The sequence below is a fragment of the Neopelma chrysocephalum genome, unplaced genomic scaffold (genome assembly GCF_003984885.1).
Source record: "Neopelma chrysocephalum unplaced genomic scaffold, ASM398488v2 Primary Assembly neopelma1_22b, whole genome shotgun sequence".
Taxonomy (NCBI): domain Eukaryota; kingdom Metazoa; phylum Chordata; class Aves; order Passeriformes; family Pipridae; genus Neopelma; species Neopelma chrysocephalum.
In genome coordinates, this window is record NW_020897690.1 from 23518086 (window position 1) to 23536991 (window position 18906).

Below are 18906 nucleotides of genomic sequence, written 5' to 3' on the forward strand. Positions count from 1 at the left end.
TTGTGATTTGCACTCTTGAGACATTTGAGACAATGTTAAATGTTTGTGCACCAGTAAATTATGTTCTGTGCATTTTAAGCATTTTCTTAGCTTCTTGTCACTCTGACAGTGGTTGAGGTTTCAGCAGAGAGACATCCACTTTAACATCTCGACTGTGCAAGGGTTTGCAGAGATTTTTTTTTAAGATGTAGTGTTTAAAAACTGAAGTAGTGATCTGATACAATTTACAAGTGCACTGGAGTTTCCCTAATCCTATAGACTTCAGGTCATCTCAGATGCCTTGATATATTTTAAATTTTGCAAATTTAGTATTTGTCTAATTACGTTTTAAAAATTAATTTGCTAAGAACCTGACAATCATATTTTAGAAAGGGAGTGAGCAAACATGGAATTAAACATAAATTTCCTGGATCCTAGGTTAAAGATAAGGGAAAAACATTTTTTTTCCTTAGTTCTATAGAGCTGTTTACAAAAAAGACCTCTATTAAGTTAAAATTATTTGATCGCTCTTCAAAAAATGTCTTAAAATATTTTAATTATGATTTTATAGGAAAATTGCATTAGTAATTACATACTATTTTTTTCTAAAATCTTCCTGGATGTTTATTAATTTTGTGATAGAAACAACTCAGTTACAAACCTCTTAAATGTCAAAAATATGCATTTGATATTCAATTTGGTCAAATTAATTTAACATACAACAACTCATTCTTAAATACAGATTTTGCGTAGCAGCATGTTTAAGACCACATTTTCTGTCTACCCATTTTGGAAGTCAGGCTCACATACATACTGTCTTGCTTAGAACAAATGCTAGCCTATTCAAGAGAGCCAATGTTCACCCGGTATCGACTACAAATACATAGAATTTCGTATGCAAACAGGCCACATGATGTTAAAAAGTCAAACACTGCTCTCACTTATGTTGACTTTGCTAGTAAAATGCATACAAAGGACTAATACAGTTGCTCAGAGCAGAATTTTGCTACAGGACTGCACATCTGACTGCAGCGTCAGTGTTTGTTTTAGCTATGGCAAAAGGACAGGAAACATTGCTATGCATATGCTACATGAGGAAGCATTGTTAATTACTTCCAGTAGTGTGAATCTTGTATGAATCAAATCTCAGTTATAACTAGTAGAAAACTTTTTTTTTCCCCAGTGCTTAGCTTTAGGCCCACTCTGCAATATCAAATTGCCTTTGATAAACTGTCAGGATGCACAAAAATTTAAAACACAATCTTCTACAATAAATTTCTAAGCTGGGAAATGGTCCCCATCACTTCATCTACTTCCCTGTCCTGTGAAGAGAGCTTTTGTTTGTTTAGTCTGTTTTTCAAGGAACAGAAGATACCTTTGCTGATAATGATAAAAACCACAAACCTTCCTTGTTGCCATATGCTGTGTCTTTTCCTCAGCACTCTGCTGGTAGAAGCTATGCCAATTGTGATTTTAATGCAGCGCTGTCCAATTGTACTGGATGATCCAAAATTTATTTAAACGATACACCTTTCAAAGTCTCATTGGGAGATTAATTTATACAATGCTGAAATATCTTTACTTTTCCTCAAGAGAGTAGAGGGAAATTTGTGTTTCTTAATATCAGACTTGTGAGCTAAGTATGTCTGATAGTTAATAATTTTTCAGCAGTACAAAAAGTAAGCTGTAGATCTGAGATGAATAAAAGACTTCTGGTTCATGAAAGACTCAGGTTGACCTTGGCAGTGCCATTAATCATGAGTAGAGCTCAAACAGATTGTATAGCACTGCAGAGACTTTAGAAGGAGAATATAAGGATATATGCACTTCGGGAGACATAAACCATTGTCTTACAAAATGTCTATGCCTTAGATCATCGGAAAAAGTCACATGAAATACTTCTGCAAGATATCTTCCAAGGCATAACGCCTTGTTGTGTATCTGAGCTTCTGTCGTCTGCACAGCTACATTTATGCATGGATATGTACATAAAGAGTGGACAAATGTGCTGTTTTGTGTTTTTATTCTGCCTCTGTTTTAATATTGTCAAGAATAAAATTAATAAAGTGTCCAACCTCAAAAGGCTTTCCAAAATGTTTCCTGTGGGTGTGGTAGTGATACAATGATATGCTGAACTGTAGCAGATGATCAGTGGAAAAATAACTATTTCTATAATGTATGCACATGGTACCTACAGAGTAGCAGTCTACTTGCAAAGAAAAGTGATGTGGAGTTCTTTACATGTACTTCTTTAGTGATACTTACAAGAGAAAAGGTGTCTTGGTACTAAAAATACAATAATACTCTTTAAAAACCCTCTTCACTTTTACATTCTAATAATAGTCTTGTTTCAAAAGAAGAGGGGGAACAAAGGGAAGTTTCCTTCACATAAAGGAATAGCTGCTTTCATCTTTTTATTATTTTGGAAAAATGCAATATTTGCATGAACATTTTAAATATTCATTGATGTATGCTAAGATCTTTTCCTTTTTTAATTTGGGCTTTACATCTTTAGAGTGAGCAATAGCATTTTAAATTTCAGTGGAACTTTGGAAGAAGAAATGTGATATGTTGACATACCGTTTGCTTTAAAAAACCCCAACAAACATAACTCCCAAACACAATGTACATACCCTCCCGCCCCACCCTTAGTTTAAGTCATTAGATATATTCCAGGAAGTGATCTCCATTTTTTTTCTAAAAGAAGTCAGCACGTTGCTATTGCTTCTTGTCTTAAAGTTTGTGTCCAATTCAGTTTTGTAACACCATCACAGCAGACTCTTTACCACTTAAATGATAAAAGTTTCAATAGGCACTTTAGTGGAATTACGAAAAAGCTACCACTCTTCCACCATGATGCCAGAAAGCTATCTTCTTTCTAAGTCAGGTCAGTAAACTGCACCTTGAAGGCCTGAGCTTGTCTCAGTGTAATTCCAGAGTAACAAAATAACAACAACAAAAACCTGTGTATGTTACAGGATTTATCATTCTTTTGCAGATCAAACCAAAAGTGACAGTATGATAAATGTAGTAACTTGCTGGAAACAGTTGCTGTCTTTTATAATCAAAGTAATTGTGTAGTATATAAAGCTTAGGTTTATCTTTTAAATTTGTTGTTGGTTTACTTTTCTTTTTATTTCACTGTTGTAGTCATACTTAAGTGACTTTGTCAGGGTTATAACTTTCTTCTCCGAACATGTCTGCCAAGATCTTAAAGCGAGGTCCCCAGTCACTCAGATAGTCATAATCCTGATCTGCCTCTGTAGTAAGGGAGTCTATAGAGCTGAGAGACTCTGCAACAGATCCATTTCCTTCATAAGCATAGGTTGCCAAGGAGTCATAAGGGGGGGCAGATGGATCTGCATCATTTTCCTTCAGCCTTTGATTAATGAAATCTCTTATGTCTGTGTTATCTTCTGCTGGTGGTCTGTGGCGCGGAAAACGCAAGGTGTCTGGTTTTATGTCCCTGCGTATTTTGTTATCTTCAATCACTTTGGGATTTCTCAGGGCACCTATGTCAAAAGCCTGGGTGTCCTCTTCTCCACCTCCTTCATCATCATAATGGATAACATTATCCCTGATGTCTTCTTTAGAGGTCATCAGGGTGTCCTTTTTCTTCTGCCTCCGTAGTGCTACATACAGTACCACAATGACTGTAATGAGAGACAACTGAAGTTAAGACATGCACAGAAATAATTTTGTACTCTGATGACATATCATTATATCTTTCTTTGAAAGCTGCAAGCAATCAAAGGGACTTTTCTCCTTAGAAAAGTGCAGTGCTTAGCAGTGCTCTAGCCAATGAAATGTCATTTGCTGTTTGATATACGAGTCTAACTTTCCTAAGTGCTTGCTGTACTGCTGGAGGAAGTAACAAATAATTTTCCTACTGTCCTTCTTTGCAAACAAATAGAACTGGACAGGACTTCATCTTGTTAGTTCATAGAGACAGAGATAGGATTTTCTTAAAATGTCTTCCATAGCAAAATAGAGAAAAACCCCTAAATTTCCACATTGAAGAGAAGAAAAAACCCAGACAAACAACAAACAAAGAATCAAACCCACACAGTTATAAAGAGGAAAAAAGTAATTTAGAACTTTCAATAATAAATAATTTGAATAATTTTAAATTTGGAATTTTTTAAGTGCAGAAAAAAATAATCCTACATTAGCTTTTTATGCAGTACACTTTGATCTCTTCAGGGGTCTGCTTCAAAAAATCATGTTATACAGTTTTGGAGAGAAGAGGGGTCCAGGAGAGCTGGTTGATTTTTAGGTATCACCTCCTCCAAACTCAACAGTGGCCCAACCTGAGGAGCAGGAAATCAAGCAAAGGCAGCAGGAGGCCTGCATTGATGAATAAGAAGCTCTTGACTAAATTCAGTGATAAAAAAAGAGGCATCGAAGAGTTGAAAACAGACGAGCGAGCCAGGAGAAATATACTGTGGCAGTCTGAACATGCAGGAATGCGGTTAGGAAAGACAAAGCCCATCTGGTGCTATCTCACAAGGGATGTGAAGGGTGACAAGAAGGGCTTGTACAAGTAAGACAGCGAAAAAAAAAAGGTAAAGGTGAGCCCATGGCTGAATGGGGGAGGGGAGCTGTTGACAAATGACATGGAAAAAGCCAACCTAGTCAACATCTTCTTTGCTTCTGTCTTTATTGGTAAAGTTTTCCTGCAGTAATTCCAGATGCCTGAGATCAGAGGGTAAGTCTGGAAATAGAAAGACTAATCCTTGGCGGAAGAGGATCATATTAGGGAACATGTAAACAAACTGAACACATAAGTACATGGGACCTCATGGGATACACACATGAATGGCGAGGAAGATGGCTGATGTCATTGTGAGGCCACTTGAGATAATTTTTGAGAGGTCTGGAAGAAATTTCTGAGGACTGGAGCAAGTGCCACACCTGTCTTCAGAAAGGGTAAGAAGAACGAGCTAGGGAACTCCAGGCCAGTCAGCCTCACATTGATTCTGAGGAAAGTGATGGAGAAAATAATTCTGGGAACTAAGAAGGGGAACGAGGCTAGCAAGCATGGTTTTATGAAGGTGAAATTGTGCTTAACTCACCTGATAGCTTTCTACAGTGAGATAACTGGTGGATGAAGGGAGAAAAGTGCATTAATTTTATCCTACCTTTAGTAAAGCTTTTGTTGTTATCTCCCATAACAACCTCCTTAGAAAACCTGAGAAAGTGTAGAGTAGATAAGCAGACAGCGAGGTGGATTGCAAAGCTGGTAAAACTGTCAGAGTGCGAAGGTTGTGATCAACATTTCAAAAATCAGATGGAGGTTGGTCATTATTAATATACCCCAGGGTTTGATACTGGGACTACTTTTCTTTTTTAAGACATCTTCATTTAAGACATCTTTATAAATGACCTGGATCATGGGATTTTTATCACCTCAGCAAGATGATAAAACAGAGCAGTTGTGCCACAATTCAAAGGGATCTTACCAGCCTGGGGGAATGGGCCAAGAGGAGCTCCAATGTTCAACAAACAGAAATTCCAAGTCCCACACAAGGAGAGGAGTAACTGTATACTGTAGATGCTGTTGGCTGATTGAACAGAAAGCAGCTTGATAGACAAGGCCTTATGGAACTGGTGAACAACAAGTTCACCACAAGCTATCAATGTGCCCCTGTTGCAAAGATCAACAGTATTTGGTACTGCATTAGAAGAAACACTGTTAGCAGGTCTAGTGAGATGATCATTCCCCTCTGCTCAGCTCCAGTCACGCACACTTGGAGTTCTGGGTTCAGTTCTGGTCTCCTCATTATAGGACAGTCATGGAGAGAATCCAATGCAGAGTCACAAAGGTGATTAAAGGAATTGGGACATATACCATACAAGGAGAGACTAAGAGAATCAGGTCTGTTCATTTTGAAGAAGAGATGACTCAGGGAAATCTTATCAATTTGTATAAGTATCTGATGGATGGAAGTAAAGATGGAGCCAGGCTTTTGTGAATGGTACCCAGTGACAGGACAAAAGACATTGGGCACAGACTGAAATGCAGGAAAATACATTAAAATGTAAGAAAAAAAGCTTCTTTTTGTCAGGATGTCAAGCAGTGGAATATATTGTCCAGAGAAGTTGTGGGGCATACGTCCTTGGAGATACTCAAAACACATCTGGTTACTAAAAAAACTGCTCTAATTGGAATTGTGGTAAGGGTGACATCTTGTTTCAAAAAAACTGACCTATTTTGGTTTTCTGTTTTTTTTAGTTTTGTTTTAAATTCTCCAGAATGAATGTATTTTAATTGCTACTCCATGGGAAGTGTGACTATTTGCCATTCTTCTGATTTGAAAGAACGTTTTTCTCACAATACAATTTTTTGACACAGAACAGAAATTCTCACTTTTACCTACTGCTTCTCAGAAGATATTTATATAACCCTGAGCCTTTAGTAATTTACTTAAGCGGTAAACTACTGTATAATCCAAATGCAAAGAGATATCCATATGGTATATTCTGTGTCAGGAGCTATTTTTGGATATGTATTAGACCTACATAAGGAATAGCATAAGGGATCTGGAAAGCCCACTAGTATCAAGAAGAGACATAGGCTAGCATCTGTAAGACTCAATCTGCTTTTTGCAGCCCACATTGTGCCTGTGTAAAACATGAAGTTGGTTTTATTTTATTATCAGTTGATTCAGGCCATATTATAAGTAAGATGCACACGGCTATTGACTGCTTTGAATATGCTGTGAATCAGGCAGTGTTTAAATATAAGGCAGATCAAATAACAATGTCACCTTATGATATCCATGTCTACCTGAAATAAAAATCATCCAATGAAGATTTATATGGATATAGCCAGTCATAGTCTACACTACAATTATTTTCCCCTCTTCCATTTCTTCATTCTCCTTTTGTACAAGTTCACATACGAAATTAAATAAAGGTTCTTAATAAGTTCTTACCGGTATTACTGTTGGTAGGACAGGTATTACTGTTGGTAGGACTTGTCTACCTCAGTAATATTCTAAAAATTTTATTTTTTCATGAAAGATATTTAAAACTATTTCAGATAAAAAATTATGGTTTGGGTTCCACTGAAAACTGCTTCTCTTCATGCAATAAGAAATATTGCATGGGTTGGCAGATTCATGGTCATGGTCAGTGCTTTGGGATATTTTTCTAGAAATAAACTGCCACACATTTCCAATAGCTTTTGTTAAACACTAGAGGAAACTAAGGAATAATCAGAGTAATGCACTTCACAGGGTTTCATGAGAACTAACCTAGAAGTATAACAATACACAATAAGATTGCAATCAGCGCTCCTGTGCTGAGGCCAACTGGTAAGAAGATTGCTTCCACGTTGCAGGACTGGATGGTACCATCAGAATCACATCTGCAAACTCGGATAGTCAATGTGTTTGTGCTGCTCTGGACAGGGTAACTGCTGTCTTCTATTACTATTGGAAGAAAGTATAGCTCTTGCTGCCTTCTGCTGTAACCATTTCTCCTGGTTTCAATCCCAGCTGTGTTGTCTGTAAAACATGACACAGTCATCACCAGATTTTTATTTTGTACTAGGCAGCTATTTCATATTTGAAACTTGGTGAATGACATACATTATGTAATTGCCTTGTTTTACCATTACAGAAGGTATTGTATTGTGACTGGTACAGTTATTTTTTTGTAGAGTATTAAACAATATTCCTTTTCTTATAAACCTGTTAACAGCTAAAATTTCAGAGAAGATAACAATAATTTAAGAAAATTCCAAAACTTTACAGGTAGAAGATTAGAAAGGTTTTCCAATTTTCCTTTTTTCCTTGTCTCCTTACATTTCTAGCCTGTGACTCAAAGGAGTTTGGTTGCACATGGATTTAGAATCATGTGTCTATCAATTAATTAATTTCCCTTAAAAACTCAAAAGTATTGTACCTGGACAGTATGCAATCACTTTAGTTTTACTGCCCTGTTAAAAATAACTGAAGAGTACTTCAAAATCAGTAGAGTTTCCATCAATTAGTCAACTCCTAGAAGTTATGTTTTGTCATTTCTTCCCAGTAGGTATTTTAGTCATTGCTGCCTTTCCTGAATCAAGCAGAGCAGCAAGGAAATGATGTACAGATTAAAAGAATTACACTGAAAGCAAAACCAAAATTAAATTAGCAGGAAATTAATTAGATGATAGAACTGAATGAAGGTAGCCTGCAGCAGTTACCATTTTGCCATCTCACCCATATTCCTTATTATATTTTTGGAACACGTCACTTGCTGTCTGTGATGGCTTTCATTCCTTGTAGTTTTGTCACTTGGTAAAAGGATTAAGAACTCTGAATTCCACACTCAAATAGTTGTGTGAAGTTCTGATTAAGGACAATAAGAAGGAATCCTAAGTATCCAAAATCAGATATGTTATGATTAGGCACCATTGGGAAGGTGCTTGACTGACAAAATGCTTCAGATGTCTCCTTTTTATCAAACTCAAACATGGACAGGTCAAGTTCAGTTATACTTAGTTTTGAAAAGGAAAAATGTCTGAAAATTGTTCAAATCAAGCCAACTTCCATCCTCAGCTTGTTCTTTCTCTCTATGACTAATCATCTGCACTGTATAAAAAGTTTTAGAACTAGTTTGAATACACTCAGTTTAACCTTATTTCTATAATTAGAATTATTTCTCTTATTTTTTTTCTTCCTATTGCAACACTGAAGAGCACTTTAATACGTTACGAAGCAACTATATGACTTTCCGTTCTCCTTTGAGAAGCATCAATCAGATCAAGCCCCTAAGTCCTTGATTTTGAACAATTTCCGTTGTTCTTCTATGACCCCTTTCAATAGTTCAAAGTTCTTTTGAAAATATGGACACAAGCATGTATTTGAACAATACACAGAAGAGCCTAGAGAAGTTGAGATAGCTTCTGGTTCTTCAGTCTGTCGGTAATAAATTCATTTTTAGGATGTGTGTGACAGCTGGAGAGAAGGAAATTCTGTCTCTTACATGAGCAACAGTGTGTACTCCACATTGAAGCTGCCCTCTAGAGAGCAGAGTGAGGCCAGCAAAGCAGAATGAAGAAGGTGTGCAGTCCAGCTGGAAGCACTCCAGCTCTGCCAGGGCCTCATTTCTATTAACATGGTGGATTGGTCTCAGTGCTGCTGAATGGCAATTTTGAGCTTCTGTCTTGCTTCAGTCCTCATTAAAATTTATCTCAAAGTATAAATAAATCTGGAAAGGTTTGTTCTCTTGGGTGCACCACAAACTTATTACACCTGCTGTAGTATCAGACTACCCATGATTTTTAGTTGTATAGAATAGCTCTGGGATTTGGGCTTCTTGATGTATTTAAATATGTTAAATGCCACCTTTACTTGTAAAAGTGTTAACTGTAGCACAGTGAACAAAACTGTTTCCTCAAAAAATATAAAGATTCCTTTCACAAACTACTGATATGATATTAACCTAATTGATAACTTAAAGGTATTAGTTTTTAAAAGGTTTCTGCAGGGAAAAAAAGGTTGTGTTATTTTCTAAACTTATCTAAATTAAAATTATCTAAATCCTGCACAGAGCAGACCTTCCTCCACTTTTCTGGCAAAAAAAAAAGGCAGAGGATATTGCAAAACAGAGTTTCTCTTTGGACAGATTGTTTCTAATAGCATTGTAAATCATCATAATGAAAAAAGGTTTTCATGATTGGAAAATATTCCACAAAATCTTTTTTTTTTTGTTGTTTTTGGTCTTTGCATTGTAACAAATGGTGTACTTTTTTCTTTTCTTGTAAGTGTTAAGAAATGCTTTTAAGAGTCTGTATCTTGGTGGTTTTTAATTCCATTTTTTAATAGCAAGTTTGCACTTTTTTTTAAACAGTAATAAAACTTCATTAACAGATTAATGAGATCCAAAGTCAACTTAGTGTCATCATTAGTGGTTTAAACAGGGAAATTTAATCATCTAGCAATATTTGATCAATTTCCTCACCAAACTCATATACTAAGCACACTTTTCAAGAGCTGTAATTATTGTATAGACTTTTTAAGTTTAAAGATTCTTTTGACTTTTTAAATACGTTATATTGACCTGAGAAGACCTGTAAGATTTCCATTTAAAGCAAAAGTTTGTAATGATCTGAAAAAAAATAAATCTTATTGAAATTAAGGGATATTTTAGGAAACAGACAGGGGAAAAAAAGAAAGAAATTAAAGCTGTAACTTTAAAGAAGTCTTGACCAAAATACTAAACTTATTTAGAATTACATAGTATTCATGTTCTAAAACTGTGTAATTGTGAAGATACTACCAAGATGGGCCTTGAAATATGTTTAAAAGTGAAAAGTTGAAAGTTGTAAATGTAAAGTATGAGGAAGCTTTAAAGAGGTCTATTTTCCTAAATCTGTTAAGATACAGAGAACATTCCTTTTTTCTTCTTAATTATAATCATTAGCTAAGTTCATCATGCTGAGTTTTTGAAGGAAAAACTACCAACAGCGAAGTAGGGAACAAAAATTAACAGAAACTTCAGTGTGGCATTAAGGGGAAGGAAACTTACACGTTATCTAAAATTTTAAATCCAGTGGGACACAGAGGTAAAGCATTTAGATCTTGCTTGGCATAATTGTATTTAGATTTTAAAATGCCACAACTTTTTCAAATACTAGTGCCTGTTAAAACTCTGTTTAGACTAAGAACTTCCAGAGAAAAGACCTAATCTTCCAAGAACAGAGGTAAGGGAACTTGAATTATTTGTAAGGTGGTCTTTCATATTCACTGAGCTGTTTCTCTTAAGAAAACTGTTTGAATGCCCTCTAATAAGATGTTGATCTACATAGTTTTGCCTTTATAAGATACTGTTATTCACAGCTGCAATACTATGAATTATTACAGATTCATTATTTACTCTGTTTATCCTTAAGGGAAATTCTTTGATTATCTGTTATTTTTTTTAACTATTTATGATACAGTGAGATAAAAGTCGCTAATAAGTTTGTGAATAAACCATTTTCATCTTATCAGCTTCACAGGAGAGCTATGCATAAAGAGAAAATAAGCATAGTTTATTTTCTTAAATTTCTTTCTTCCTAGATTCTTCAGCATTAAGTTATGCTTATTTTGTCGGCTTTAATTTTGTATTACCTGACATTGAAAGAAGTGCATTGCTTCAAAAATAATGTGGGCCATATACTTAAAAGTTTTTTTAAAAGGCTAAAAAAAAATGGCCTCTGCAATTGTTTTCATTTTTTGTATTATTAATTTCTAGCACTTTTTAGAGATTAGATAGTTTAATTCTCCAGAAAGAAAACTTTACATCATACTTGGTATAATCTCAGATTTAAATTGAAAAAAGTAATTTTATATAATTCTTAAATTTTAAAAATTAAGAATTATATACTTTTTAATAGTAATACTTATAAACTTCATAGTTTAACATGCAAAGGAATGTTACTGAACTCTGTTGGATGGCTTTAGGTGTTCTTTCTTTGCAGAATAATATAAACTCTTTTTTATTAAAAGCTTATTTAAAGTTATTTAAATATCACCTAATAGCTCAAAAACTCCTTTCCCCCCCCTTATTTGATTGAAGTAATTAGTGGATAAAATTTACTACATTTTATTATGTTTTAGCTATGTCTATTCACGAGACTACATCCTTGAAGATGTTTAGACTAGAAAATGAGATCTATTTTTTGTCTTGGTTTGTTCTTTGCCATCTATAAAATACACACAAGTTAATGAGAAAAAAATATATTCAGTTACGAAGAAATTGGAAGAAAAATCAGGGATGTCAATTATATAAATCTACAAATTATTAAGAGTGTTGCGGGATGTTGTATTCCAGCACTACTGTCCATATTTAGAACTAACTCTTCTGCAGGACTACGTATTCTCAAGAAAACGCAATATCTGAGTACTTGGAAAATGGTTAGTGAAATCATAGTATTTAAACAAGACAGTAATAGTGCCTTGTTTAAAGGTATACCTGCATTGGCATATGGATTCTTCCTGAGATACTGAATGATAAAAGGAAGAAAATAAAACAGGTAGCTGTGTTTTTGAAGGCCTGTAGGTAAATCTCAGCCTTTGGTGTTCTGACAATTCCTGTCCCCTAAAAATGAGAAAAGGTGCAAGACCTGAATTTATATTAATATTGTCCCAGATAGTTTAGCAATTAGAAATGTCAAATAAAAAAGTTAGGTCTGTAGATACAACTGTAATTCAAAGTAACCATATTTGTCATTATAACCACAGCCTGGTGCTCTGAAAAAGAGATTAGGGGTAACCAACTTACTTCTGTAGTCATGGACTGTGAAATTGGGTTTGTTGGAAACCTCAGATGATAATTTGAAGGAAAACCTTTGCCCAGCTGGTGACAAATCTTTGTCTGCTGCAGTGATGATCTGTATCACCTGAAACCAAATTAATTCTGAAGTCAGTTCACTCTTCTGAAAGAAGCAGTTTTGTAGAAGTGCCAAGTGAACACCAAATGAAACAATTGATAGTTAAATCCTGCTGTATTACTCTCATTCCCCCGATATACTGGACAGTGGAGGCAAGATATCTGAATACTATAGCCACCAGAGAACTCATGATGTCTCAGAAGGTCTTGGAAGGAAATCAGAAAGATTTACCCTATATTCATGGTATTTAATATTTGCTGTGTGTATTAAAATACTGGTGATTGCTTTCAGTTAAGTGATTACACTTCACTTTATCTGCTACTACTTCTATCACTGTTACAATCAGTACATGTTGTAGTACTACACAAGCTGAATCCTGATTTTATAGCTTGAAATGAAGTAGGGAGGGTTGAAAGTTCTCCATCATCTAGGCATAAAGGAACTCCTGTTTCCCAGAGTCCTATCTACTACATTTCAGGTGAGCATAGTGCAATTATATTTCAGAGTAGAATTGCTATTGAACTTTTACAAAGGAAGACTTTTTTTATATATCAAGGATCTGAATATCTATAATATCTATAATTTTGAATCTCAATGCTTGTCTCAGCCATCCTGTATCAGGTTCCCCTTTTTAGTGCCTAAAAAAGAAACCCAGAGTATCTGATAAACTAAGGATTAAACTAGGTTGTATCACAGTTGAAACACATGGAAAAGAAAATTATATAGGGTTATCATATCAAGTCATTGATATATCTGTAAAAAAGACTATAAAAATCACATAGACTGATTACATACTATGTACATATAAAGAGAAGTCAGATTATATGGCAGGCTGAATGTGTTCCTTCCATGGCTGGCAGCAATCCTCAAAGCTGAACAGTCAAAGTTACAAGTCTTCTCTTGGAAACAGTGTTAGCTGTTAGTATGTAAGTTGGTCAGCCTTGGTGCTTTGAAGCACTATGTTTAATTGCATAAATTTTGTGCAGATGGAGCACATACCAAGAGCCTCTGGGGCCAGCTTTAATAATTCTGGCATCACTCATGGTATAAGGTCCTGTGCTGAACCTGAAATAGGTTTTACATACTGTGTATATACTAGAAACTGCTTATTAAAACAACTTTTTAGTAGGATTGTCTTTAGGGTTATGGATTTTTATTCTCAGAATAGGACACAGAAATGTGTGTAATCCATCTTTCTCCATTTATTCACTGCAGTTTTCCCCTTATACTTAAGTGTGTTTAGGGAAAGGATTCTCTCTCCTCTCATAAATATTTCTTCTCTCATAGATATTATATGCATATTAAAGAGTGGCTTGGGTCCATATAAATAGGGAAAATAAAAATAGATTGCAAATAGACCATAAAGGTCAACAAACAGAATTCCAATAGGTGTTTCCGACACAGGCATTTTATTTGTAAAAGAATTCCAATCACAATGTCATTTTCAAACCCAGAAATTTCTACTGCTGTAAAGAAAAAGGAAAGAAAAAGCAAAATTGCAACCATTACAAGTTTGAAATACCTGTCCTGGCTTGGCATTTTCACATACAGATGTCTCATACGGAACTGAAATTTCAGGAGGAAACTCATTGACATCCAGGACATTTATTATAACGTTGACTTTGCTGGTTAATAGTGGGTTACCTACAAAAAATTTTTAGGAGAAAATAATTATGTTTGTTGTCATCACCAGTCTACATATGCTGTCATAAACTTTTGATCCCAGTATCGTGACTCCCAAAAGCCCTTGACTTCTATTTATTTCTGATTTGTACTAAGAAAGAAACAAAAGAAAAATCTATCATTTTGTGAAAAAGAAATACTGAACAACAGTATACATTATGTTTCTTTCCATTGTCCTCCCAATGCAGATAATCTTCATCAGTTACTAAATGCATTTTATAAACAAGTTTACTTGCAAATGCAACGTCTGATAGAAAGGAGACACAAATTCAATACAAAGCAGACAATATTTTCTTTTACTTTATGCTGAAACCTCTTGCAAGATAGCAAATACATGAAAAACAGTATAGCTGGTAAGTCAAAAGGATAATTCTTTTATTCTTCTGCATTTAAGAAGAGTGACAGACAGATAATTGTTCAAGAAATCTATGCTATGAATCAGAGTAGTGTAGGAATGACAGCATGGGTCCATGTTTAAGTACAAAAGGAGTTTTCTTGAACATTCTGGCATAAATCATAGAATCAGAGAATGGCTTGGGTGGGAAGGAACTTTAAAGATGATCTAGTTCTGACCCCCATGCCACATGTAGGGACACGTTCCACTAGAACAGGTTGCTTGAAGACCCATCCAGTCTGGTCCAGGGATGGGGCATCCACAACTTCTCTGGGTAACTGTTCCAGCGCCTCACTGCCCTCACAGTAAGGAATTTCTTCCTTATCTCTGATCTGTCTACCTTCTTCCAGTTTGAAGCCATTACTGCTTGTCTTGTCACTTGTCCTATCACTGCACGCCCTTGTGAATTGTCTGTCTCCAGCTGTCTTGTAGGTTCCCTTCAGGTACTGGAAGGCTGCAGTTAGGTCACCCCCGAGCCTTCTCTTCTCCAGGCTGTACAAGCCCAACTCTCTCAGCATGTCTTCATAGGAGATGTGCTCCAGTTCTCTGATCATCTTCATGGCCCTCAATGGAGCCTTCAAATTATTTGCATTAGGTGCTTTCTTTGCAGTTTGTATAAATCTTTGTATTTCTTTTTTTTATAACTAACATGGCAAGGGGCAAAGTCTCTTCATGTTGGTGCTGTAGAAACTTTTCATTTCTTTCTTATTCTTAGCAACTACTAAATGCAGTGTTTTCAAGAGACCTCTGTCAAAACCAAAGGGTACTCCAAATGATTTCCTAGTTATGTGGGACTATTTTCAAGAAGAACTTAGCTTTACCTATACAAGTAGCAGATAAGCTGACCACGCTATAAACACAGTTTGGAACCTAGAAGACAGTGAAAAAACACTACCCAGATCACACAATATCTGTAGTTCCTTCCTATGAATATATATATTTAATGGTGAATGTATCTAATAATATATCTTTGAATCCTCATTCATTTCCAAATCACATCAACTGTACTTGGAAAATGTCTCTGTGGAGAAAAGGCATTGTGCACTACAAATGGAAGCAGAGTTTGTTCTAGCGGCTGGGAATTAGGCACTGATTCTTTAGATGCCTGAAGACCTGGAAGAAACCTAGATTGCTTACTCACAGTTGAATTGGTTCCTTTACATAATAGGAAATAAAAAAAAACTAAGAAGTTATTTTATTCAGTAGACAGTACGACCTCTATAGAGAGATCAGAAAATCCCTGAACAGGTCAATTTCACACAGTTATTGGCAGAAAAAAATCTAACTTAAAACTTCCCTTCTAGCAGTACTCATTGCAAATGACAGATCAACTCACATGGAGTAATTCAGGTTTTTCTTTAGTTTTTATGTGTTTGTTCAAGGTACAACACTGAGCAACGGGGCTTCAAGAGACCTTCTTTAAACACATTAGAGATAAATGTGTTGTCACAAAAGCACAGGTATAAATGTTAGTTCATGTCCTTCTAGGAATATGTTAACAATGCCTTTCAAATAAAACAATGAACATATTCAAAATTTATGTATCATGTACATGGAAAAATTAGCTGATTTTGATAATTTCTATTAGACAGGCTAGTTTCTATAAGAGGCCTTTTAGGCCACAGTTTTGTGAAATAACTTATATATATTACTTTTTTTTCTGTTTTTTTTGAAACAGTTTAGGTACTATGTGACTTATATTTTTTAAAATTAACAGAAAGATTTGACATTTCTCCCTCCCTCAAAATCGCGATAGTAAGAATGTTTTGGAAATATACGATTATAATTTTTACAGTTATTTCTCATTTCTCTGATAGTCTCATTTCTCTGATGGTCTGTGATTTATTCTCTGTGATGCTTTGAAAGATATATTAGGGGCCAAAATCTTTTCTTACTAAGTATTTTAGCAAAGTAGAATTTTACCTTGCATAAATGGTCAGCAAAAGTCAAATATGTAAGTAAACAGAATTACCAAAGCCTAAGATGAACTTATTTCAGGTTTGCCATTTATTTATATGGTTTTCTTTATGGTTTGCACTGATACTGGTTTAAATACTCATGTATATAAAGGAAGACTGGAAGAAGGTTGTGTACAGCTTTGAATTTTTATATAAATAAAAAGACCTGTAATATTTGATGTGGACAAACATGAAGAATTGCATTTTAAAATACCACTTTGCATATTTAACCTCCATTTTCTCTGGGGTTTTTTTTGCTGTTTTTCTCAAAATCAAGTCTTTTTGCACCTTGTGAACATGCCTACTGGTATCAGTGAGCGAGCCACTAAAAGGATCGTCTTATGCCTTTTAAACCCAAATAACACAGATGAGAAGACAAATTGGTGGAATCATTAGTTTAGGAATTAAGAAACTGGTTTTATGTTTCAATTTTGCCTGTAAGATACAGGAAAATTAATTAACTTCATTAACTTTACTTCATCAACTTAATTAATTAGTTAACTTCATCTTTCCTCAGTTTTCCTGTCTGTAAAACAGTGACCAACCTGTTTCCTTTTTTTGCTTGAGTCCCATCATTTGTCAACATCTTTATTGTTCAAGGATATTACAGCAGTAAAAAATTTGAATAATGAACTTGTAAAAATCAAGATACCTGAGAAAATAGATACTGACTATGGAGGAGACCCAGCGATTCCTTAATCCTGGTTATGGTATGCAGGAGAAGATTAAATACATTTTAAGATTTAAGCTGAGGTTTCTTTAACATTCTCAAAATTTGAGCCTAGACTTGGAAGAGTCGGGAAGACAGTTTGAACAGGAAGGACTATGGTTACTTTATGTTTACCCTTAACTCATGCCTTGAGGGCAGGGAAGCAGAAATAAGATCTTATGCATTTTATCTATTTCCTTTTCTGTAAAATGGAAAAAAAATTTCCACACTAGGTAATTAGTCAGCACAAGGGGGAACTCTTTGACCACCGAACTGTGATTTTTTATGCCATTATGCTCTTACAGCAGCCCTTGGCACAGGGCAACTAGTAGTCTTGTAGACAATTCACATGCACATGCTGGGAGTTGTAAGGGACTACTCCTAAAGGATCGATCTACATGTGGACTCCCTGTTTGGAAGGTAAGAAGACATAGAAATAAGCTGCTTGGTGAGACCTGGCCTTTGTGCTTGAAATAAATGCAAACCATACTTAATTTATTATTTTGGATTGATCCTGTGGGATCAAAAATACTCAGAAACAGCAACCATGGAAGGTGCTAAGGAGTTGATTTACTCTAAAAAGGAAAAATCACAAACGAAGTACAATGAAATATAGCCAGGAAATGAAAAGAAGCACAGTGAAATTGGGAAGTGAAATGGGGGAAAACAATATGCATCTGAAACATCCTCTCCCTGCTCATGCATTTTGTTCTATTTAAAAGCCAAATTTTATTTCTATGAATGCGTAAGAGACCTTCTGCATTCAACTACTTTCATGTGTGTTTCATCAGTATCATGTCTGCAGAACAATCATCCATCTTAAAACATCTTAAAAACATCACTAAAACGCTTAAAAACATCACTACTTTGGGACAGTTTTTTTTAACAGGGGCAAGAATAAAGTTATGGTGTCTTGTGTGGAATGTGATAGTAGACTGTCCATCACTCCATGGTGGGTACACCTCTGAGATGTTCCCAAGTGTCAGTTGTGCTATTATTTAGAGATAGATTCCTAGACAGTGTTTAGATCAGATATTTGGAATTTTTTCAGGATTAGAAATAAAAATCAAAGTATAATGATACATGGCTAGGTTGGTCATTGTGTAACTTGAGTGGAATAACTTTCCTTTTCCTTATCCCAATTCCCTATATGGAACCAGTAGCTACTGTCCCTGTGTAAGATATGCTGTGTTACTGCTGAGTACTGGCAGTGAGTGTACAAGTTGACACGAGCAAGCCTGGAACAAGCAGATTTCATAATTAATCATTTACGAAGGAACCAAGTTCTGTCTCTTTTCGAGCTGCCAACCTGCACCATGTCAGATATAGGAAGGGATGGAGGGGCAGGACCTGGAGTTTAGGGAAGAATAATCTCAGTGTACATATCTGTATATGTCAAAGAAGTGCAGAATGAGGACATTGGACATGAAACCATTTACAAATTCCCTTGCAATCAGGTTTTGAATAAGACTCTCCCCCCCCATCCTTCAGTAATAGGCAATGTCAGGAGAAGGTAACTAATAAACACGAGATAAATCTTTGGCCTCATTTTGAAATCTTCTCCTTTAAAAATTATACCTCCCGGTACTTTTGTGCTAATAATAGTCACATTTATTAGGTACATCTATATCTACATTTACATTTATCAATTGCTTGCTCCTACATTTAACTATTTAAATTGTGGGCCATTTATGCCATTGTTTGCCCAAAATTCATAATACTACTTCAAGATTTTGGTGGCTGTGAGACAAAAATGTAACATAAGTATTATCTGCAACTTACACACAGGGAGTTCACACAAGCCTGCTGATGACGT

At 35.3% G+C, this 18906-nt stretch overlaps 1 protein-coding gene across 5 annotated transcripts in view; it reads right to left on the reverse strand.

Moving 5' to 3' along the window:
* Positions 1 to 205: 205 nt before the first annotated feature.
* CDH12 (cadherin 12) overlaps positions 206 to 18906 on the reverse strand; it is a 399245-nt gene continuing 380544 nt past the window's right edge. For all 5 annotated transcript variants that reach the window (XM_027681912.1, XM_027681921.1, XM_027681930.1 and 2 more), the window contains 4 exons: positions 13869 to 13990; positions 12238 to 12355; positions 7239 to 7490; positions 206 to 3632 (listed from right to left, as the gene is read on the reverse strand). In XM_027681912.1, the coding sequence (XP_027537713.1) occupies positions 3136 to 3632; positions 7239 to 7490; positions 12238 to 12355; positions 13869 to 13990 (989 nt within the window). In that variant the 3' untranslated portion in view covers positions 206 to 3135. The remainder of the gene's footprint in view (positions 3633 to 7238; positions 7491 to 12237; positions 12356 to 13868; positions 13991 to 18906) is intronic.